Here is a 24,245-nt window from a genome sequence, read left to right as displayed (position 1 = left end):
AGTGACTGGGATGTGGGGCGTGTGCGTGGCAATTGTTAAGAGTGTGTGTTATGGGGGGGCATCAGGGTCTCCCCACAATGACTGGCCACAGCTCCCCGGGATTCTGCTCCCTATGGCTAGAGTGGTAACAATAAATAAATAAATAAATGAGGTGGAAGACTGCTCTGGGGGTTCAGCGGAGCGCCCCTCAACACTGAGCCCTCCTCTTAGGATGGCTATGTATTCACAGCCCCATACTAGGCACCCCCTCACCCCAAATCAGAACCTGGAAGATGGCGTACATCTCTGCCAGGGTTCTTAGAGAAGCCCAGCAAGATGGAAGACACACTTGGGGGCCCGGAAGAAGGGAGAGAGCATGGGGAGGGGGGGAAATTCGGGGTTCAGGGGCAGAGAGAGCTGAGGGAAGAGGGGGAGCCGGGAAGACGGGGAGGGGTCTACAGTTGCCGTGTTTCATTCTGTTTTTTTTTTCTTTTTTTTTCTCTTTTTCTTAAAAATGTTACAATTAATATTGAAAAAATAAAATCCCTTCCAGGACTCGGGGGACCCCCCCTCCATCCAAAGGCCCCCCCAGTGGCCACGGCCTCGGGGGGGGGAAGCAAAGAAAAGCAAAAGCCCCCCCCACTTTTCTGCTTTCTTTTTTTCTCAGGAGGGCGATGAGTCTTTGGGGTGGAGGAGGAAGAGGAGGAGGAGGAGGAGGAGCGGGGCGGTGGTGGGGGTGCGGGAGACTCGGGGCGCCCCGGGGCTGCAGGGGCTCAGGTGGGGTCCCATCCACTTGGGGCTGGGGGGAGGGCCGGGGTGTCCTCCGGGGTCCCCGAGGAGCAGCAGGAGGAGGAGGAGGGGGAGGAGGGGGAGCAGGCCCCGCAGGCCCTCTTGGCAGCCCGATCGTCTTTTGGGGCCCCCACCTCGGCCGCCGTGGAGGGGAGGCCCGCGAGGCCCGGGGCCTCCTGCAGAGCGGGTGGGGTCCTCAAAGTTGGGGGGCTGGTGGGGCCCGCGGCTTCGGATCCGTCGTGGGCTGCACGCCCACCGCAGGTCGGTCCGGGGGTCACGCTCCCGCCGTCCGCTTCCGGGGCGTCCTGGGTCCCCAGGGGTGTCTCGTCCTCCTCCTCCTCCTCCAACGTCAGCTCAAACTGGAACTTCTCGGGGGCGGCGGGGTGTCCGGGGCCCCCAGGAAACTCCTCGTCCTCCTCCGGGGGCGGCGACGGGCTCTGCCGGATGGCGCTGTAGTACCAGTCCCGGTTGTCCTCCAGGGTGTCCAGGATCTCCTGGGCATCGGGGTGCACGAGGTCCGCCCACGTCTCCCACAACGGGTGCACGATGTAGTCGATGAAGCCCACCTAGGGGACAGCGGGGGGCGGGGAGGCTAAGCCAGCGGCCAGCGGTGCACCTGTCACCAAGCTACGCGCCAGGCTGAGAGAGGACGACAGCGGTTCAAAGCCAGCCGGGGCAGGAAAGGCTGGGAGACTCTGATCTCCAATGAACCACCAGAAAACCAGAAGTGACGCTGTGGCTCAAGTGATAGAGCGCTCGCCTTGAGCTGGAGAGCCGAGGGACAGCGCCCAGGCCCTGAGTTCAAGCCCCACAACTGACAAAAAAAAAAAAACTCAGGAAAAATGTGCTCAGGCTGAGTTCAAGTGCCAGGACTGGAATGGACTGGCATGCATGTGCACGCACGCACGCACGCGCACACACACACACACACACACACACACAGAGCATTCCATGCTTCTAACAGGATAGCAAGCTTAAGGCTGTCCACACTAGGTTATAAAAAAAATCCCCTAAAACAATAAACCCCGGGTTCTTTCATCTGATCTAGCAACTTTGTTTCACCAAGCCTTACACAAATAACTGAAAAATTTCCTTTTGGTTTTGTTTTTTAAATTGTAACATCACAGATACTCATTTGGCTCTGCGTGTGTGTGTGTGTGTGTGTGTGTGTGTGTGTGGTGTGTGTGGGGGTGTGGTGTGTGTGGTGTGTGTGTACATGTACCTGTACCTCCTGCAGCTTGAACTCAGGTCCAGGGCACTGTCCCTGAGATTTTTCACTCAAGGCTAGTGTTCTACCACTTGAGCCACACCGTCACTTCTGGATGTTTGGTAGTTAACTGAATATAAAAGAGTGTTATAGACTTTCCTGGATAGGCTGGCTTCAAATCATGATCCTCAGATCTCAGCCTCCTGAGTAGCTAGCATGTAAGGCGTGAGCCACCAGCATCCGGCTATTCTGGCTTTTACTTATTTTTTTCAACCAAGAAAAAACAGAAACCTTATGGTAGCGTAGATGGCTGGTTAATACTTTCTTATTATTTTTCCTTTCTGATGAGTGGACAACTTTTGACTTTTCTTGTAAGACACCCAAGAATCAAAGCCTCACTCTGGTGTCCAGGCGGGTGAGCTCCTGGCTCAAACAGTCCTCCTCTTGGCCTCCAAAGTAGCTGGGACTAAAAAACTATGTACTTTGCTCAGTACTATATAGACAAAAGTTGATATAATTTATAGTTTAACCTCTCCCCAAACTCACACAAGTATTGCTACACACACACACACACACACACACACACACAACAGCACATACACATATTTCTGGTCAGTTGTGGGGCTTGAACTCAGGACCTCAGTGCTAGCTCTGGACTCTTTGCTCGAGGGTAGTGCTCTACCACTTTAAGCCACAGCTCCACTTCCCGTTTCTTGGTGATTAATTGGAGGTTATAGAGGCTCATGGACTTTCCTGCCTAGGCTGGCTTTGAACCGTGATCCTCAGATTTCAGCTTCCTGAATAGTTGGATTACAGGTGTCAGCCCCCAGCTAAGACAGAAGTCTTAAATACAGGCAGTCTGGCCCTCATTATGTAATCCACATTGACCTTGAACTCTCAATTTCTTGCCTCAGCCCCCCCCCCCCCGAGATTACAGGCATGCACTACCATGCCCAGCTAAGTAGCAATCAGATAAGCTGGTTGGTGCAGTCACTGAGCTAGTAATATCTGAAAGATCTCCATATTGTTTGTGAGTGCAGAGGCTCAGAACCATCGTCCTTCAATGGAGAAAACGTGGCCAATTTCTCATCCACATGAAGAAGGATGAAACCAGAGAAAGTTGACATTGCGCACGTGTACCTGAGACTTCTCCACAGACGCTGTGTGCTTGTCACACATGGGGCTGATCTCCATCCCACGCTCCCGTTCCCGGTCCCCTTGCTGGAAGAACTCAGCCATGATGCGATCAGTCCACTGGCGATACAGCTCCAAGGGCTTCGTAGGGTTGCTCAGGTCTGCACAGTGGACCATATTCCGAAGGACCTGCGTAGGGTGGGGGATGGGAGGCCCTTTAGGGGCCACACCTTATCTGTGTGTGTGTGTGTGTGTTCCCCCACGTGGTGAAGGGGAGTGGGGTGAAGGGCTTGGGGAGGAGGGAGGGGAAGTAGAGAGGAGATGGGAGATGGAGGGAAGCATTGGGGAAGGGGTCCAGTGTTTTTTTTTTGGTCGGCCATGGGGCTTGAACTCAGGGCCTGAGTGCTGTCCCTGAGCTCTTCAGCTCAAGGCGAGCGCTCTACCGTTAGAGCCATAGTGTCACTTCCAGTTTTCTGGTGGTTTATTGGAGATAGGAGTCTCATGGACTTTCCTGCCCGGGCTGGCCTCGAAGCATGATCCTCAGATCTCAGCCTCTTGAGGAGCTAGGATGGCAGGCGTGGGCCACCAGCACCGGGTGGGCCTGGTGTGTTTAATAGAGAGGTGTGGGCACCTGGATACGGTCGGAGTAGTTGTCCAGTAGGAGAACTCCAGAGCTGGTAACTTTCTTGGTCTCTACCATGGTCTTCAGGTCCGCCAGGAGTGTCATGTGCTTGGACATGTCCGTGGCCAGCACCTGTGGGCAAACGGAGGAGGGGAGGGTGTCTGTGAGAAGGGCCGTGGATCCCACCCAGGCCTGGGGAGGTTTGCATTCTGCAGAACCCTCCAGTTTCCAGAAGGTTCCCTCCTGGCTCTCTAAGCATGCTTTCCTGGCTCCCTTCTTGCCCCTGCCCCAAGCCGCGCCCACCATGTCGATGACCATCTTGCGCAGGCTCTGTCGCTGGCGCTTGCTGAGGTTCTGGAAGATGTCACAGTTCTCCTCCTGCAGCAGCTTGAAGCCCACGGCCAGGTGGTGATTCTCCAGCACCGACTCATCGTTGTACATGAGCGCCAGCTCCGAATCTGCAGCCCAGAGGAGGGGAGGAGCCACCGGTGACACCCTGGCTGGCCCCGCCCAGGCAGCCACGCCCATACCGCTAGCCACGCCCACACCAAGTGTCTACACTTCTGGCCCCGCCCATGCCACTAGCCCTGCCCAAACAATTGTCCTGCAGTCTGGCCCCTCCCACACTGCTAGCCCCGCCCCAACAAGGTAATGGCCCCGCCCCAAACCCATACACACGCCCCTCCCCTACCGTGCTAGTCCTTTCTTCAATCTTAGCTCCACCCTTAACCCCGCCCAGTTCCACCTCCATTCATCCAATCCCTGGCTCTCAATCTAGCAGGTTCTTCCCACAGGTAAATTGGCTCCACCCTAAGACCCGTCCATCAACCCCGGCCCCAAGAGGGGCCGACTCACTGGTGTTGATGAGGAACTGGTTGGAGACTCCAGGGTGGTCCACATCATGGATGGCAGCTGCAAAGAGGGCGGCCAGAATTTCCAGGTCTGTGAACACCGCCTAGGAGCAGGAAGAGGCAGAGAGAAAGGGATGACTGACAGGCTACAGGGGATGGGTGGACCAGAGACGACGAAGACGGCAGATTAATCAGGAAATCAAGGCCAGTCTGAGTTTCCTAGGAACACTTGATCTCCGAAACAATAGGCTGGGGCTGGGAAGGTGGCTCAGTGGTAGAGCGCTTGGCTTGCGTTCATGAGGCTCTGGGTTCGATTCCTCAGCAGCACATAAGCAGAAAAGCCAGAAGTGGTGCTGTGACTCAAGTGGTAGAGTGCTCACCTTGAGCTGAAGAGCTGAGGGACAGCGCCCAGGCCCAGAGTTCAGGCCCCACAGACCAACAAAACAAAAACCAACCAACCAAACCCAGGAGAGCAAATGAAGATGATACAGAAGAAATAGACGAGCAGGGAGGTCAGACACAAGAGATCAGAAAGACAAAATGGGCCGGGACACAGCAGACGGGGCAACGGCAAAGAGATGGAGGGGGCTGGCCGCACTTACATCGAGCGCGGGCGTGGCCAGCAGCACGTGTGTGGACTGCAGCACATCGGCTGCGTGTAGGCTGTTGTGGTAGGCCACGTCAGCATGGTAGTGATCTTCTAACGTCAGCATGTACGTCACCATGGTGTCCACGGGGATGCGGAATTTCTTCAGCAGGTCCCGCTCCTGGGGACCAGCAGGGGCAGGGCGGTGACCCCTGCCGGCCCTGTCCTGTGCCCCTTCGATCCCTGCCCGCTCCCCATTGCCCCCATCACCTGGAAGATGGTGTACATGATACAGCTGAGTGAGCGGCCTCCGGCATAATCTGACACACAGAAGATGTTCAGACCCCATTTGCTCAAATTCTCCAGCTCCTGGTGGACATGGAGGTCAAAGGTCAGAAGCATGCAGGGGAAGGGGCCTGGGAGACCCTTTCTTAGGAGTCTGGAGCCCTCATCTGTGGAATGGACTCATCAGGAAAGTTGTTTTTTTTTTTCCTAGTCCTGGGGCTGGAACTCAGGGCCTGGGCGCTGTCTCTGAGCTTTTGCTCAAAGCTGGCACTCTACCACTTGAGCCACAGCGCCACTTCTGGCTTTTTCTGTGTATGTGGTGCTGAGAAATCAAACCCAGGGCTTCACGCATGCTAGGCGAGCACTCTATTACCAAGCCACAGTCCCAGCGCCCTCAATCCAATTGGGTTGTTGAAGAACCCAAAGCTCAGGGGGTGACATTGGTGTTTCCAAGATCCCCAGCCACCAAAAAGCCAGAAGTGGAGTAGTGACTCAAGTGGTAGAGCGCCAACCTTGAGTGAAAAGAGCTAAGGGACAGTGCCCAGTCCAGGGGTACCCTCAGCGACCAGCACAATGGAACCCCTCAGATTGAGAAAGACTCCAGCTGAGACCCCTCTCACCCCTCCTTCGGCCCCCTCATCTCTTTCTCTGGGGGAATCTGCCTTACAGGTGTCTCACTGATGAACGGCCAGACCCCTGCCTCTCCAGAACCCCACCCACTTGGGCCAGGAGCTCCTCTTGGTCCGTCTTCACCCCAAACTGTGGGATGCTGGTGTTGAGGCCACTGCTGTACGTGAGCTTCTTCACTCCCGTGATCTGGGACATGGGCTGGAACTGAGGTTCGGGGGGCAAGGGGTGCTGGGAAGGTTTCTTTGGGGGTGTTTCCTGGTTCTCTTGCTCCTTCATCGTGGGGGAGGGGATCTCAACTTCATTTTGTTTGTCTGTCAAATATTACAAAGAAAATGGGTGAGGGGGGGGCGGGTATGAGCACCCCTTCCATAGAAGGCACTCCCAGCCTTCAGCACTTTTACCACCATGCGGGGAAAGCATACCCAAACAGACCGACTCCTCAGTGTCACTAAGAGGACTTTTCTGGGTGATTGGGGACTGACACGGGGCCCCTGGAGTAACAGTCAGGTCGGGCAGCAAATCGGAAGGGTTAATCTGGAAGTGGGGTGGGGATGCCAGGCACACACGTGGCTGCCTGCCCAGGATGTCCATGGAAACTTCTGGGCCAGGAAAGACAGCCCCATGGTGGCTGGGAGCGCTGGAGGGAGGGGGCATGGGAGGGAGAAGGGAAAAAAGGGAGGCCCTGTGGGGAGCCAGCCCCAGGAGCTGTGGCTTGGTTCCAGAGCTTTTGAATCCAAGTAGGGACCACCCATTATGACCTGGGGTTGCCAGTCCATGACAGGGACTATGAGGGGGTCATTTGCATGGCAAGCTCCCATTGGCTGAATCCTCAGAACTCTAAAGGCAGGCCAGAGCCTCATTGGTGGGAGCAAATGACACAGAATCCCACCCTGCCATTGTTTCTGTTTTTTTCCTGTCAGTCATGGGGCTTGAACTCTGGGCCCCGGCGCTGTCTCTCAGCTCTCCAGCACAAGATGAGCGCTCTACTACTTGAGCCACAGCACCACTTCTTTTTCTGCTTATGTGCTGCTGAGGAATCGAACCCAGGGCTTCATCCATGCAAGGCAAGCACTCTCAGCCACCACTGAGCCACCTTCCCAGCCCCCCTTGCCATTATTTTTGAAATGTCAGAATTCTCCATATAGCTGGGCCAAGACCTTGAACATGTTACACAGTAGCCCAGTCTGGACTTGAACTCAAGATCCTCCTTACTTCTGCCTCCCTAGTACTGGCATTTACAGGTGACATGCCTTCACGCCCAGTTCTGAACACTTTTTTCAGCTATTTAGTGATGAATAAAAGAGTGACCAGGCCGTGCAGGATGCTCACGCCTGTAATCCTCGCGGCTCAGGAGGCTGAGATCTGAGGATCATGGTTTAAAGCCAGCCCGAGCAAGAAAGTCCGAGAGACTCTAATCTCCAATTAACCACTCAGAAAACCGGAAGTGGAGCTGTGGCTCAAGTGGCTGAACGTTCACCTAAAGCTGAAGAGCTGAGGGACAGCGTCCAGGCCCAGAGTTCAAGCCCCACAACTGACCAAAAAAAAAGTGCCCTTACCCTGCATTTGTAGTGGTGGTGGTAGAGATTTCTTCACTGCATGGGCTATTTAGTTCAGATTTGGGGGGGGGAAGGGGAGTTTTGGAATCCTGTATTTGGGGGCCTCCTATAGGGTTTTATTTTCATTTTGTTTTATTGTGTGTGTGTGTGTGTGTGCGCGCCACTACTGTGGCTTGATCTCAACCTCATGCTCCTGCTTAGTTTGTTTCCACTCAAACCTAGTGCCCTACCACTTGAGCACCTCGTTCACTTCCAGTTTCTGGAAGTGGAGATAAGAGTCTCTCAGTGCTGGACACTGGTGGCTCACGCCTATCATCCTAGCTACTGAGGAGGCTGAGATCTGAGGATCGCAGTTCAAAGCCAGCCCAGGCAGTCCATGAGACTCTTATCTCCAATGAACCACCAGAAAACCAGAAGTGGCACTGTGGCTCAAGTGGTAGAGCGCTCGCCGCCTTGAACTGAAGAGCTGAGGGACAGCGCCCAGGTCCAGAGTTCCAGCTCCACGACCGACCAAAAAAAAAACAAAAAAAGTCTCTCAAATCTGTTTGCCAAGGTTAGCTTTGAACCATAATCCTCAGATCTCAGCCTCTTTATTAACTAGGATTACAAACCTGTGTTGCTGGTGCTCAGATGTTTGATTTTGTTTGTTTTAGAGACAGGATATTGCTTTGTAGGCTATACTGATCTCTAAGATCCTTCTGCTTCAGCCTTTCAAGCATTGGAATTGGGGCTGGGAAGGTGGCTCAGTGGTAGAGCGCTTGCCTTGCATGCATGAGGCCCTGGGTTCGATTCCTCAGCACCACATAAGCAAAAAGAAAAAAGCCGGAAGTGGCGCTGTGGCTCAAGTGGTAGAGCGCTAGCCTTGAGCTGACGAGCTGAGGGACAGCGCCCAGGCCCAGAGTTCAGGCCCCATGACCAGACCCCCCAAAAACAAAAAAGAATTGTACTCAAGCATTGGAATTATAGATGTGTACCACCATACACAGCATTTTTTTTTTTTTTGGTCATGGGGTTTGAACTCTGGGTCTGGGCTCTGTCCCTCAGCTCTTCAGCTCAAGGCGAGCGCTCTACCACTTGAGCCACAGTGCCACTTCCAGTTTTCTGGTGGTTCATTGGAGATGAGAGTCTTAAACACTTTCTTTCCCTGGGCTGGCTTTGAACCGAGATCTTCAGATCTCAGCCTCCTGAGTAGCTAGGGTGACAGGTGTGAGCCACAGGCTCCCAGCTTGAAAACACTATTTTATTTTTTGAAGTTTGGAGGTCTTGGCTGAATTTGTTTCTTGGGTTTTTCAGTCAAGGTGTCGCTGTGTAGCTCAGCCTGGCCTGGAGCTCAGAACCTCAAGATCTTCCTGCCTGCCTTGTCTTTGGAATGCTGACTGACAGGTAGGTGCTACCATGCTGTGTGCTTGAACTCAGGGCTGAGCACTGTTCCCCAGCTTTTCACGGAAGGCTAGCATTCAATCACAGCTTCTGTTTTGTTTTTTGCTTTCTGCTGTTGCAGTGGTGTTAAGAGTCACACTAACTTTTTTTTTTTTTTTTTTTTCCCCTGCCCCGGCTGGCTTCAAACCAGCATCCTCAGATCTCAATCTCCTGGGAACAGATGTACATGAGCCACCAAGTGCCCGGCCCATGGAGAGATCCCAACATGAGGATTTCATAGAAGCTGGGGTTCCACGGAGTACGGCGGGGAGGGGGTGGGGCTTCGTGAATACAACATTGCTTGAGCATGGGAACTTGGGACTGTTTGGAGAAATTACTACAAGGTGTCCCCACCCCCCTGCCCACAATCACTCACCCAGGAAGGTTGTGGAAATATACTCTGAGACTTGGTTTCCCGACCTGCTCATCTCTGACAGGTGTGTGAGCTCCCGGTTCAGCATCCTTTTGAACTGAGGTAAAGAGTCCGAGAGGGAAAAAGGGGTGATGGGGGGCAGCGGGGTGGGCAGTTTTCATTGTGCATTTGAGTGGGGGTTGGTCCTATATATCTCCGCTCATGCAAACAAACTCCTGGAGTTGCTCAGATCTTTTCACTCTGACCCTCATCTGCCAGGCTACTAGAGACAGGCACAGGATGGGGGTCCCCAGGTGTTGGAGGGGAGGTTGGAATCAGCATACCCGCTCCTTGCCCTAGGAAAAGAGGGACTCTATTCACTAACTCCCCTCAAGGAAGAGCCAGAGGGGGCACCTGTGGAAGGGAGGGGCTTCTGCCTAACAGAGAGCCAATGGGGTACAGGGAGATTCCCGTTGTCATGGTGATGCGAGTCTCCTTAGCAACTCCCTCTCCAACCAGCTGCTGAGCTGGGGAAATGAGGGGAGGGGGGGCTTAGGCCTGGAGGCCCTTAACCCTTGCTTTGCCAGGACCAGCCCTGGCCTCTAGGTCTTGCCAGACACAGGACCCCAGCCCCTGAAGTCCCGACCTTTAGTCTCAGCCCAGTCTGGAATAAAGCAACGTGGACCCCAAGCTCTGGAGAAGGAAGAGACCTGTCTATAGCCTGTGGGAAATAATAAATCGAGGAGATGCCCCTCCCCCCATTTGGGGAGGGGGTTCCCACCAGATTCCCCTTCTCGTTTGCCTGGAAAGATGCACAGATGAATGGAATCTACGCAAAAAATGAGCTTGGGGTCCTCCCCACGCCCCACCCCGCCAACTCCACACAGGCCTCGGCTGTGACATTGTACTTGGAAGAGGAAGGGCATGGCTCCCCTCCCCCAGGCGCAGCCAAACATCCCTAGGGCAGGAGCAGACTTTGTCGGGAGCAGCTGGAGGGTGGTCAAAGCGTAGCCCACCCTGCCATATAGTGATTGATCATGGGATCCTTTGCCCCGGCCTGGAGTCCCTGAACTCACATCACACACAGACACACACACGGACACACACACAGACACTGTGCACACCTTGTCCTAGGCTCCCTCGCCGCCCTCCCCCCCGAGGGTCACGCAGCCCAGACACACACAAACCAAAGGGTACGCATTACAAGGCTGTGTCTTTACACCCAGGGTCATATGTTTCCCCCAATAAAAACAACCCCACCAAAGCCCTAGGCACCCCCCCCACAACACACTTGTAAACATGGTCCAACATACAAGATCAGGGTCAAAGCCAACTGGCTGCAGACAGGACCCAGACTGATCCACATGACAGCCAAAATGCCCCCCCCCAACAAATCCAATGACAGAGCCATCCACACCCATTCCTGGGCCACACACACACAATCACAAGGTGGCTAGCTAACACACCTGCACACACCAACCCCCCCCCCCCCCCCATTTCTCCTACCTGGTCCCACCAGCCAACAAGCCAGGGCTTGGAGCAGGTCTCGCAGAAGAAATCAACCAGGGGCATCTTGGAGGCTTAGTCCCCCCTTTGGGGCTGCTAAATGCTCAGGCTAGACTTAGCAAAGGCTGGGGGTGGGGTGGGGGCTGGGCAGGTGGGGGCAGTGGAATGGGGGAGCCGCGGAGGGGCCTGGGCCGGCCCAGCAAGGCTGGGGGCTCCCTTCCCCTCCGCGCTCCCAGCGGCAGTCTTGGTTACATGATCTGCCAGGCCCGGGCCCTGCTGGGCTACCCCACAGCAGTGGCTGGGGGCAGCCAAGGGCACCTGCCCATGGGGAGGGGGGCGCAGGACGAGGGTCCTGCGGGCAGCCCGCTGTGTGATCTGGGTGCTCTGGTGTGTGTATGTGTGTGTGTGTGTGTGTGCGTGCGAGCTCACTGCAGCACTGGCAGACTGCATGTGAAGTCAGGTGGTGCTGGGGATGGGGGGGGGCCGTTAAAGGGGAATCGGAAGCCAGGTTGCCTGCGTGGCTCACACCTGTCATCCCAGTTACTCAGGAGGTGGAGATCCGAGGATCATGGTTGGAAGCAAGAGAGGAAAGTCTGGGAGACTCTGATCTCTAATTAACCAGCAAAAACAAAAACCAAAAAACCAAGGAGTGTATTTGTGGCTCAAGTGGAAGAGTGCTAACCTTGAGGAAAATAAACAACTCAGGGACAGCGCCACTAGCAGTGTAACCAATACCAAAACAGATGATAGGTAGATGCATAGATAAACAGATGCCTAAATAGACAGATGGGTATAAATGTTAGATGCACAGACAGATGCATAGATAGATGAGTGGTAGATGGAGATAGATAGTTGCATAGATGAATAGATGCATAAACAGACCGATAAAAGAGGATCAGAGTCCAGAGTCTCAGCCAGGAAACAGAGAAGGCTTCCACCCACAAATATATGCTCTCCTCAGGCAAGACACCCCCACCTGCACCCTCACTCCTGACAGGCAATCCCACCCGGCTGCCACCACAAACTCTCCAAGCAGAACCACTCCTACCGCCTGCTTTCAGAGTGGTGCCCCCTGGAGTTGTGCAATGGATACTGCACAACTGTACACAGACACCATGCACCAGTCTCTGAGTAAGAAACACTTAAAGAGATCACACTCGGATTTGAACCTGAAGTCACTTCACACCAGCTCACAGTCACATCTCTCTGGTAGGTCATGCATTTAAGGCACCCATAGCCTGGCATAATTGCTGGACATATTCTTACAATCTGTAATCCTAGCTACTCAGGAGGCTGAGGTCTAAGGATCATGGTTTGAAGCCAGCCTGGGGAAGGAGAGTATGTAAGACTTATTTTTTGCAGTCCGGTCATGGGGACTGAACTCTGGGCCTGGGCACTGTCCCTGAGCTCTTCAGCTCAAGGCTAGCACTCTACCACTTGAGCCACAGCGCCACTTCCGGTTTTTTTTCTTTTTGCTTATGTGGTGCTGAGGAATCAAACCCAGGGCCTCATGCATGCAAGGCAAGCGCTCTACCACTGAGCCACCTTCCCAGCCCCTCTGTGAGACTCTTATCTCCAATTAATCACAGAAAAAGCTGAAAGTGGCACTGTGGCTCAAGTGGTAGAGAGCTAGCCTTGAGCAAAAGAAACTCGGGCAGTGCAGAGGCCCAGAGTTTAATCTTAGGACCAGGAGAAAACAAACAATAACAACAACAACAAATACAGCCTTCCCTCCACCGTTTCAAATGACTAAAGGAATCAATACAGCATTACACACATGCACACCCACCGACTGTGCGAGGCTACAACTCACTTTACAACTGGCTCTAGGAAGTCACGATCTGCAATGGTTGGCCTCAGCCAGGCCCCTTCCTAGAGGTTGGTCCTGCCCTCATTGTCCACAGGCTGAACTGACCCAACTAATGTCTGGTCTTGACCAATAGGGTTGGTTCCAGGATTGCCCCATCCCCAATTGGCTCCGCCTAGCAGTTGGGCCCACCCACGGGGCCTAAGGAGTAGCCAATAAGTCATCTCCAAGGAATTAGTCCCACCCACTGCCCCACCCACGTAGGCACCGCCCACCAGTCCTGCCTAGTAATTGGCCCGTCTCGTAAGCCACGCCCACCGCCCCTGTGGAGCCACACACCTTGTGCGAAGCCATCTCGCTGACGGAGCGGTAGGTCTGCATGGTCTCCAGTTGCTCCAGGCACCAGTCCAGTTCCTCCAGTGTCTCCCGGGCCAGCTGCTGGCATGTCTCCTCTGAGGAGGGTAGAGCCCAGGGGGTGACCCAGAGGGTCCTCAGGCAAAATCCACCCCTCCCCACTCCCGATGCGGTCATGGGGGTGTTGGGAAGGGGGCGGACCAGCCATCCCGGGGTGAGGACCCCCTTCCCACCCCCTAGGCTTGGCTACCTGACAGCGTGGCCTTGCAGACAGGGGTTGGACCACCCAGCGGGGACCGCCTACAAAGAAATGGGGTTGGATGTCAGCCTGCTCGCTCCGATCCCCACTGCCCCTTCCCCACCAACAGTGCTTTTCTCCTTTCTGAGGTCCAGTCGGTGTCACGGACATATTGCTACAGACAACTCCTTTTACCAACGAGGAAACAGGCTCAAGGCAGTCAAGCTAGATTCTTTTTTTTTGGTGCTGGTCCTAGGGTTTGAACTCAGGACCTGGGCACAGCCCCTCAGCTTTTCCACTAAAGGCTGGTGCTCTACCAGTTGAGCCACAGCTCCCTTTATGGCTTCGTGCTGATTCACTGGAGATAATCGGCCTATGAACTTTCCTACCTGGGCTGACTTTGGCCTGCCATCCTCAGATCTGAATAGCTAGGATTATGGGCGGGGCGTGAGCCACTGGTGTCTGGCTTTCATCTATAAAAGCTTGGTGTCTCAGTCTCCCCGCCCACCCCCTACCCGCCTTTAACTGCAATGGCTGAATAAGGAGTTGCTCAGTGGTCAGAGTGTGTTCAGAGAGGTCATGGGCCTGCCTGAAGTCACACAGCAAGGCTGAAAGTTGGACTTACTGGACTTCAGGATCACAGGAGGTGTTGGGGTCCAGCCTCTACTTACTTATTGTTGGGAATGGGTACATTGGTTAGGAGTGAGAAGTTGCTTCGAACGCTACGGAGACTGGCCAGCACCTGGCATAGGAAACAGCAAGTAATAAGAGATGTCAGAGCGGGGCCTTTTTCGCCCCATGTTAAGGGGACACTTGGAGTATCTTCCTTTCTGCGTTATTTGGGGAGGGAGGGGTCTCACCTGGGCAAACGGCGTAACGATGAGGTCCTCAGCATGCCTGAAAATCAAGGGCAAGGACAAGTCACGATCACCAGAGAAGCAGCGCCCCCACACCACCCCAAGGGTAGACATGATGCCAGGGCTGCGCCCCGAGCTCGTGACCAAGGGAAAGCGGGTGGGGTTGGGGGACAGGTGCTGCAAGACATGCCTTGGGGTGCGTGTGGATTGGTAGGAGGGACACAGGACGTGAGATGAGGGGACTGGAGGAAGCTGCCATTTCAGCCAGGGCTTATGATAATGGGTGATGGGGTGGGTGGTTTGGGGAAAGCCAGAGAAGGTCTGGATGAGGTTGAATATGGAGTCACTCCAAAGTCAAGGAAAGACCGCTGAAGTAGACCGGGTCTAGGGCAGCCAATAGGGCATGAGTGGGGCGTGGGCCGTGGGTCCAGGGGTCAGCCAAGAAGGAATAGTTAAGAGAGGGCCAGGACAGCCAATGGCAGGAGGGATGGTGGACAAGGCTGTTAAGAGTAGGGCCAAGCTCAGGGCAGCCAATGGCAGGAGGGAAGGTGGGCGTGACATTAGAGTAGGAGCAAGGCAAGGCCAGCCAATGGCAGGAGGGATGGTGGGCGTGACTAAAGCAGAGTGGGCGTGGCTAAGTTAGAGTAGCCAAGCCCAGGGCAGCCATTGGCAGGAGGGATGGTGGGCGTGACTAAATTAGAGTAGAAACAAGTCTAGGACAGCCAATGGCAGGAGGGATGGTGGGCATGGCTAAATTAGAGTAGGCGTGGCTAAATTAGAGTAGGAACAAGTCTAGGCCAGCCAATGGCAGGAGGGGTGGTGGGCGTGGCTAAGTTAGAGTAGCCAAGCCCAGGGCAGCCATTGGCAGGAGGGGTGGTGGGCGGGGCTCAGACTCCACCCCGTCCGCCCTGTCCCGCGGGGTTCAGGCTGGGGAGATGTTCCCGCCCCTGGGGAGCACCGGTGGCCGGGAAGAAGGATGCTCACGCCTCGCTGGTGACGGAGGAGTTCCGGGACATGGTTTTGGGGGACATGTCGTAGTCGCTGTCCGAGCGGTAGAGGAAGGACTCCCGGCGCTGGCCAGCGGCCACCCCGGCGTGCAGCACGAGCCCCGGGCTCGCCTGCGAGTCCAGGGGGCTGCGGCCCGGCGACGGCGTCGGCCCATTCTCCCCCTCGTAGCTGCAGGGGGTGAGGGAGAAGGGGAGGCTCAGGGAGAGCTGCATGGTTAGCTGGGAGGTGGAGAGAATGGGGGTGAGGAGGGAGGTAGGATCACACAGGACCCCACTGTCCCCCCAAAAACTAAGATGCGAGGCAGGGAAGAAGCCAAGTCAGAGACAACTGATGGGGGTCACCCCAGGGGCAAAAGTGTGTTCTTCACACCTGAGGTCATCCTGGCTGCCAGAATCCACCCAAGCTTTTCAGCTTGACCCGGGTCCCCAGCTCGACCCTGACTCCGTAAATACATGGCTGCCTCAGGACCTTTGCACAGTCTGTTTCTGCTGCCTAGATTCCAGCGACTTGCTTTAGGTCTTGGCTCAAATGTCACTTTTCTCAGGCAGCCTCCTTTCCAACCATTGCAAACTTTAAACCTTCCCCCAACATCCTATTTCCTGCCCTTAAAACACACAACAAAACAACTACTTACTTCACAAATGTCTATATGTTTTACTGGGCGCCGTAGGTAAGCCTACCTATTCTGGAGGCTGAGATCTGAGGATCACAGTTAGAAGTCAGATGGGGCAGGAAAGTCTGTGAAACTCTGATCCCTAAATAGCCATAAATAAAATTGGAAATGGAGCTGTGGTTCAAGTGGTAGCACAATAGCCTTGAGTACAAAAAGCTCAGGGACAGACCGGGTCCTGAGTTCAAGCCCAAGGACTGGCACAAACACACACACACACACACACACACACAGACACCAACAAACTATTTTCCTCACAAAATCAATATTTTACTTCTTTTATTTTTTTGTTTTGTGGGTTATAGGGCTTGAACTCTGGACCTGGGCACTGTCCCTCAGCTCTTCAACTCAAGGCGAGCACTCTACCACTTGAGCCACAGCGCCATTTCTGGTTTTCTGGTGATTATTTGGAGATAAGAGCCTCAAGGACTTTCCTGCCCAAACTGCCTTGGAACCATGATCCTCAGATCTTAGATCTAGCTAGGATTACAGGCAGGAGCCACTGGCTCCGGCTTTACTTATCTTCTTTTTTTTTTTTTTTTTTTGTCGGTCGTGGGGCTTGAACTCTGGGCCTGGGCGCTGTCCCTCAGCTCTTCAGCTCAAGGCGAGCGCTCTACCACTTGAGCTACAGCGCCACTTCCGGTTTTCTGGTGGTTTATTGAAGATAGGAGTCTCACGGTCTCTCCTGCCCGGGCTGGCTTTGAACCGCGATCCTCAGATCTCAGCCTCCTGAGTAGCTAGTATTACAGGTGTGAGCCACCAGCGCCCGGCTTTACTTATCTTCTTTACTGGTTGTCTTCCCTTCTAAAACTAAAATCACAGAGCAATGGTTTTATCTGCTTTGTTCATCTGTGAATGCCTGGGACTGAAAACATGGCATGAATTATTCAGTGGACACAATATACATTGAGTGAATCACAGAACAGATGAATGAATGAATGAATGAACTTAATTGAGGGATGCTGTGGTCCAAGCGGACCTCTGAGGAGGTGACAGGTTTGCAGGGCCTGAAGGATGAGGAGTCAGCTATGAGTCAGAGGTGAGAGAACATACCCCAGGCCAAGAAGGAACAGCAGAAGTAAAAGCGCTGGGGCAGGATCTTGTTTGAGGACCAGCAAGGAAGCTGGCTGGAGTGGAGTTGAAATGACAAAAGATGAAGCACCTAGCCCCGCACGGATGGCTCACGCCTGTCATCCTAGCTACTGAGATCTGATGATCACAGTTCAAAGCCAGCCTGGGCAGGAAAGTCCATGAGACTCATCTCCAATGAGCTAACAAAAAACCCGGAAATGGTGCTGTGGCTCAAGTGGTAGAGTGTTTGCCTTGAGCTGAAGAGCTTAGTGACAGTGCCCAGGCCCAGAGTTCAAGCCCCCTGATCAAGACAAAAACAAAAAGCAATACCAGGCACCGGTGACTCAGACCTGTAATCCTAGCTATTCAGGAAGCTGAGATCTAGGGATTGAAGTTCTAAGCCAGCCTGGGCAGGAAAGTCTCAGTGCCCATGAGACTCTTATCTCCAATCAACTACTCAAAAAACCAGAAGTGGTGCTGTGGCTCAAGTGGTAGAGTGCTAGCACAAAGAGACCTAGGGACAGCACCCAGGCTCTGAGTTCAAGCTCCAGGACCAAGGAAAAAAGAAAAAGAAAAAATCCAGCTGCTGGTGGCTCACACCTGTAATCTTAGCTACTCAGGAGGCTGAGATCTGGAGGATCAAAGTTGGAAGCCAGCTGTGGTCAAAAAAGTCTGTGAGGGCTGGGAAGGTGGCTCAGTGGTAGAGTGCTTGCCTTGCCTGAGTTCGATTCCTCAGCACCACATAAGCAAAAAGAAAAAAGCCGGAGGTGGGAGTGTGGCTCAGGTGGTAGAGCACTAGCCTTGAGCTGAAGAGCTGAGGGACAGCGTGTAGGCCCAGAGTTCAGGCCCCACAACCGGACCCAAAAATAAATAAATAAGTCATCACCATAAAAAAAAAAGTCTGTGGGCTGGGAAGGTGGCTCAGTGGTAGAGCGCTTGCCTTGCCTGAGTTCGATTCCTCAGCACCACATAAGCAAAAAGAAAAAAGCCGGAAGTGGCGCTGTGGCTCAAGTGGTAGAGTGCTAGCACAAAGAGACCTAGGGACAGCACCCAGGCTCTGAGTTCAAGCTCCAGGACCAAGGAAAAAAGAAAAAGAAAAAATCCAGCTGCTGGTGGCTCACACCTGTAATCTTAGCTACTCAGGAGGCTGAGATCTGGAGGATCAAAGTTGGAAGCCAGCTGTGGTCAAAAAAGTCTGTGAGGGCTGGGAAGGTGGCTCAGTGGTAGAGTGCTTGCCTTGCCTGAGTTCGATTCCTCAGCACCACATAAGCAAAAAGAAAAAAGCCGGAGGTGGGAGTGTGGCTCAGGTGGTAGAGCACTAGCCTTGAGCTGAAGAGCTGAGGGACAGCGCCCAGGCCCAGAGTTCAGGCCCCATGACCAGACCCAAAAACAAAACAAAAAAAACCCTACAAGAGTATTACACAAAGTTTCTTCCTACAAAAGCTATGTATAAGCTGGGCCGGGTAGCTCACGCCTGTAATCCTAGCTACTCAGGAGGCTGACATCTGAGGATCAGGATTTGAAGCCAATCCAGGCACAAAAGTGCAAGAGCCTTTTTTTTCCCCCAGTGCTGGGGTTTGAACTCTGGGCCTGGGCGCTGTCCCTCAGCTTCTTTTGCTCAAGGCGAGCGCTCTACCACTTGAGCCACAGTACTTCTTATGTAGTGCTGAGGAATCGAACCCAGGGCATCCTGCATGCTAGGCGAGCACTGTAGCACTAAGCCACATTCCCAGCCCCCCTTGAGACTCTTATGTCCAATTAACAAGCAAAAAGCCGGAAGTGGGGCTGTGGCTCAGGCGGTAGAGTGCCAGCCTTAAGGGAAAATACTCAAGGACCAGGCCCCAGGCCCTGAGTTTCAACCAAACAATAAAATAAGTAATTTAAAAAAGTTCTTGGATTTGGCAACTGTTTATTTGTTATGACAACAAAAACACAAGGAACAAGGCTTGGAAAGCAGCTCAGTGGTAGACTGCTTGCCTCCGCAAGAATGAGGCCCTGGGCTGGATTCCTTAACACTACATAAGCAGAAAAAGCCGGAAGTGGCGCTGTGGCTCAAGTGGTAGAGCGCTAGCCTTGAGCTGAAGAGCTGAGGGACAGCGCCCAGGCCCAGAGTTCATATGCCACGATCACCACCACCAACAACAACAAAACACAGAAAAAAACCCAAAACATATAAGGAACAATAAAATTTTACAAAATGAGAAAAATTTTATATATTTATTTTTGGTTGGTCATGGGACTTGAACTCTGGGCCTGGGTGCTGTCCCTCAGCTTTTCAGCTCAAGGTGAACACTATACCCCTTGAGCCACAGTGCCACTTCCAATTTTCTGATGGTTTGTTGGAGATAAGTCTCATGGACTCTCCTGCCTGGGCTGGCTTTGAACTGTGATCCTCAGATCTCAGCCTCCTGCGTAGCTAGGATTACAGGTATGAGCCACCAGAGCCCAGTAAAAATTTTTATTTTATTTTTTTAGTGCTGATCCTGGACCTTGAACTAAGGGCCTGAACACTGTCTCTGATCTTTGCTCAAGACTGGTGCTCTACCACTTGAGCCACAGGTTCATTTTCAGCTTTTGGTTAGCTAGCTGGAGAGAAGAGTCTGCCGGAGTTTCCTGTCGGGGCTGGCTTGGAACCACGACCTACAGATCTCAGCCTCCGAGTAGCCAAGATCACGTCTGTCCATTTCAGGCCACTCTGAATGTGAAGCTAATCCACAGCATGTAGACAAATGAAGTAAAATCATACGTATGATTAAAGATTTATATGCAGAATCCATATGACTCAAAAACCACTAAAAGGGTGAGAGGTGAGGCTCAAGTAGTATAGCACTTGGCTAGGAGGTATGAAGCCCTAAATTCCAACCTTCAATACCATTCAAAAGACAGACAGACAGAGACAGACAGACAGACAGACAGACAGATAGACATGAATAACTTTGCTCCAAAGGAGGTGTTCTCAGGGCCAAAAGAGCAGAAAGATGTCAAGTTTACCAGTCATTGGATGATGCAAATGAAAACCAAAATGAAAGCCAAGGGTATAGTAAGGCATGCCTGTATTCCAAGCTAAAAGGGAGAATAAGGTGGGAAGATCACTTGAGCTCAGAAATTGTAGACAACTCTCAGTCAACACGTGACTGTTTCACAAATGAAGCAAAACAAAGAAAACAAGTACAAACCCCACATGGGTTATCTCTTCGTATTTACTAAGATGGGTCTTACTGTATAGCAAACACACAAAATATATATACACACATATACACACACACACACATATATCTGTTCACAAGGATTTGCAGAATGGAATTCAACCAGGAATGGTGGGTGACTCAAGCCTGGAACGCTGGCCACTCAGAGGCTGAGATCTGAGGATCGCGGTTCAAAGCCAGCCTGAGCAGGAAAAGTCTGTGAGACTCTTATCTCCAATGAACCACCAAAAAACCGTAAGTGGCGCTGTGGCTCTAGTGCTAGATCGCCTTGAGCTGAAGAGCTGAGGGACAGGGCCCAGGCTCAGAGTGCAAGCCCCACAAACTGAGGAAAGAAAAAAAAAATCTATGCAAACTGTAAGTCATTTACCTCTCACACCTGCTTCTTAAGATAAAGAAGTTATTTATCACTTGAGTACGATTATACCACATGATTGGTGCTTGTGGCTTCAAGGAAATTGTGATCTCACTTTTCTGCACGTAGGCCCCTGTATTCAATAAATACCTTGTGTTAAAAAACAAACAAAATCCACAAAAACAGTCCTCATAGTGAGGCATGAGTGGAGCATGCCTGTCATCCTAGCTACTGAGGAAGGGAGCTGAAATTCGAGGATTGTGGCTCAAAGCCCGCTGGGGCAGGAAAAGTCCAGAAGACTCTTTTTCTTCCAGTCCTGGGGCTTGAAATTAGGGCCTGGGCACCACTTCCAGCCTTTTCTGTTCATGTAGTACTGAGGAATGGAACCCAGGGCTTCACACATGCTACGCAAGCACTCTACCACTGAGCCACTTTTCCAGGTGACTCTTAGCTCCAATAAGCCAGGTAGTGGTGCTGTGGCTCAAGTGGTAGAGCACTAGCCTTGAGCAAAAGAGCTCAGGGACCGTGCCCAGGCCCTGAGTTCAAGCCCCATAACCAACCAACCAACAACAATAACAATAAAACAACACTCATATTTCACATATAAAACTTATGCACAAAATTTGTATATATGTACAAAATGACTCAAAGGTCACTTATAATTTTTTACATGAAATTGTGATATCAACATGGCATACAATTAGTTTTGGATTTTGGAGCCTACCACATTATTTATGTTTATTTATTTATTTATTTTTGTAGGTCGTGGGGCCTGAACTCTGGGCCTGGGCATTGTCTCTCAGCTCTTCAGCTCAAGGCAAGCACTCTACCACTTGAGCCACAGCGTCACTTCTAGCTTTTTCTGCTTCTGGGGTGCTGAGGAATCAAACCCAGGGCCTCATGCAGGCAAGGTAAGCACTCTACCACTGAGCCACCTTCCCAGCCCCAGCTTACCACATTTTTAGCTTAGGGATGTTCAAACAGTAATAATAAGATTCTTCTTAGCCTGGTGCCTGTGGGTCACACCTGTAATTCTAGCTACTCAGGAGGCTGAGATCTGAGGACTGTGGTTCGAAGCCAGCCAGGGCAGGAAAGTCTGTGAGACTCTTATCTCCAATAAAATACCAGAAAACCAGAAGTGGCACTGTGGCTCAAGTGGTAGAGAGCTCACCTTGAGCTGAAGAGCTGAGGGACAACGCGAAGACCCAGAGTTCAAGCCCCATGACCGACACAAGAAACAAAAAAGATTCTTCTTGAAATTTTGTTTTTTTTTTTCTTTTGAGACAGGGTCTCTCTAAGTAGCACAGGCTGGCCTTGAACCACAGATCCTGTGTTGTAGGGGATGTTACAAGTGTGGGTCTTGGAATTCATGGTCTCATGCTTGCCAGGCAAATGCTCTACCATTTCACTTACGTCTTCTGTGTGTTTTTTTTTGCTTTTATTATTATTTTTTTTCCATATAGGGTCTCGTACTTTTGCCCAGGCTGGCTTTACCATATGATCTGCCTATTTTGGCCTCTCTGTGTGCCTGTCAATATCAAAATGCTTTGTGTGTGTGCGCGCGTGCACACACACACACTCTCTCTCTCTCTCTCTCTCACACACACACTGCCTTGGTTCATTCTGCCTCTCAGGGCCCAGCCTGGAGTTTTGGGGGTTCCAAGGAGAACCACCAGGCCCAGGGACCAGAACATACCGACATAATACACCCCCATGGTAGGAATCAGTTCAGGGAGCCAAAGACCCAGGCCCCCAGGGTGCTCAGCCCGCATCTCTGAGGCCGACCCACCTGCCCTGTGGGACACAGCCCACGTCAGCAGAAGCCCAGAGGCCCGGATGGAACAGAGCGATCCCTGGGGCTTAGCTGTTTGTGCTTCTGCACACGTGTCCCCTGGGCTGGGAGGGGGTGGGGTGGGGAGTGGAACACGACAAGGACTAGATGTGGGGGAGTTGTCAAACTGCCACCTAAGAAAGGGGAGGGACAGGGCTTAGTGTCCCCAGGGGTCCCTGGGCCGTCCTGGCCGGCCACTGAGCACTTAGCATGTCTCAATGGAATAAAGCCACAAACCACCACATTTGAGCCTCATGTCCCCCATCACAGGCCCAGGATGTGTCCCTCCACACGTGGTGGCACTCTCCAGAGATACACTGCCTCCTGCCTTTACCTCCGCGGGTCCCCTGAGGCCTTGCCCATGGAGCCTCGGGCGGCCCTAGATGAGCGCTGTGGAGGACGGATGGAGAGCTGGGAGCGGAGTGGATCTGCGCGTGCGCCTAGGGGAGGTCAGTGCGAGCGATTCTGGGAGAGAGAAGCAAGGCTGGGGATACTACAAGGCCAGGGTCACGTCATGACAAGACAGACACAAGGGCCAGGCGCTGGCGGCTCACGCCTGTCATCCTAGCTACCGAGGAGGCTGAGATCTGAGGATCGCGGTTCAAAGCCAGCCCAGGGAAGGAAAGTCCGTGAGACTCTTATCTCCAATGAGCCACCAGAAAACCGGAAGTGGAGCTGTGGCTCAAGTGGTAGAGCGCTCGCCTTGAGCACAAGAGGCCAGGGACAGCAACCAGGCCCTGAGTTCAAGTCCCCCCCCTCCCAGACAGACACACTGAATGTCCCCTGCTAGGCCTGGACTCACGTCATCCCCCCCCTCCCCCCGACAAGGTAACTGAGACTGTCAAACGAGTCACTTGGTGAATTTGAACCTGGGACAATCTGGTTAGCTACCAAGAGGCTTCTAAATCAAAATCCTAAGCCAGAGTGTCTACTGCACCCCAGGACAGACGAGCAAGGCAAGGCGGGGTGTGTCTCGCTGGCTCCTCAGCCATCTCCACCTGACTGCCTTGGCGCAAGGTGCCAAGCAGCCTGGCATTTGCTGTGTGAAGGTCACAGGGTGAGCCGCGGGTGCTGGCGTGTTCTGCCAGGCGGCGTGTGGCACCGGGTGATTGGGGAGGGGGGGGACACTGGGTATGCACGAGCAGTGTGTGTGGAATTGTGTGCCTGTGCTTCCCTGGGGGGTGCTGGGATGTTGTGTGTCCACATCTGTGACTTCACACCTGTGTGTCCCACCGAAGCCACGGCTGGCTCTGAGGGCTGAGTGTGTAGGAAGAGTGCATTCTTGTGTGTGTGTGTGTGTGCGCACGCATGTGCGTGTGTGTGGCTGCAGGGTCATTGGGTTCAATCGGTACCTGGACTAGCCAGGAAACCCACACCTAGTATAGTAAACACCAGGTTGACCCCGATTGCCCGGCTGGCTCGTGGGTGGGGCAGTGCGTATGTGTGTGTGTGATCTTATGGCTGGCTGTGGGAGAAGGTGTGTGTGTGTGTGTGTCCAGGTATCTCAAACCAGGTTTGGGTGCTGGGTGGCAGAAGGTCCCAGAGAATGGAAGAGGTCATTTCCTGACTCTGGTTCTGACCAGCTGGTCCTAAATGCCCTCCAGGCAGGGCTCCACCCCCAGGCCGGCTTCATTTCCAGCCTGGCAGTTGGTGTGGATGGGGGGGAGGGGGTGGTGGCCGGTGACAAGTCGCAGATCAGGGCTTAGGGACCTGGATCAAAGCCGCCAAGCCTGGGCGTGGAGCCTAGGTGACGTTGGCCACTTAGATTTACTGCCAGGGTGAGCACCACATGCCAGGGCTTGGGGCACGGAGAGGGTGAGGGGACCCTATCTGAGGCAGGTAGGAACGGGGCACTCGCTTGGGGGACGGGCTTCTACGTGGTGGGTCTCTCCGAGGACAGACTCAGGTCGCCCCCCCCCATTCTTTGCTCCCTCT

The 24,245-nt window shown here is 53.2% G+C and overlaps 1 protein-coding gene across 1 annotated transcript; it reads right to left on the bottom strand.

The window, feature by feature from the left end:
* Positions 1-541: 541 nt before the first annotated feature.
* Positions 542-15,558, bottom strand: Pde4a (phosphodiesterase 4A, cAMP-specific). The gene is made up of 14 exons (XM_013033959.1): positions 15,157-15,558; positions 14,176-14,212; positions 13,987-14,057; positions 13,328-13,377; positions 13,063-13,175; positions 9,435-9,528; positions 6,174-6,394; positions 5,439-5,537; positions 5,185-5,349; positions 4,587-4,686; positions 4,035-4,189; positions 3,741-3,863; positions 3,116-3,298; positions 542-1,334 (listed from the first exon to the last, which is right to left on the bottom strand). Exons 1-14 carry the CDS (start codon positions 15,390-15,392, stop codon positions 753-755), a joined length of 2,229 nt encoding a protein of 742 aa, XP_012889413.1. The 5' UTR covers positions 15,393-15,558; the 3' UTR covers positions 542-752.
* Between the last annotated feature and the right edge of the window lie 8,687 nt (positions 15,559-24,245).

This window comes from Dipodomys ordii, unplaced genomic scaffold (genome assembly GCF_000151885.1).
Source record: "Dipodomys ordii isolate 6190 unplaced genomic scaffold, Dord_2.0 Scaffold180, whole genome shotgun sequence".
NCBI lineage: Eukaryota > Metazoa > Chordata > Mammalia > Rodentia > Heteromyidae > Dipodomys > Dipodomys ordii.
The sequence above is the reverse complement of the archived record's forward strand: the minus strand, read 5'-3'. Positions and strand labels throughout refer to the sequence as shown.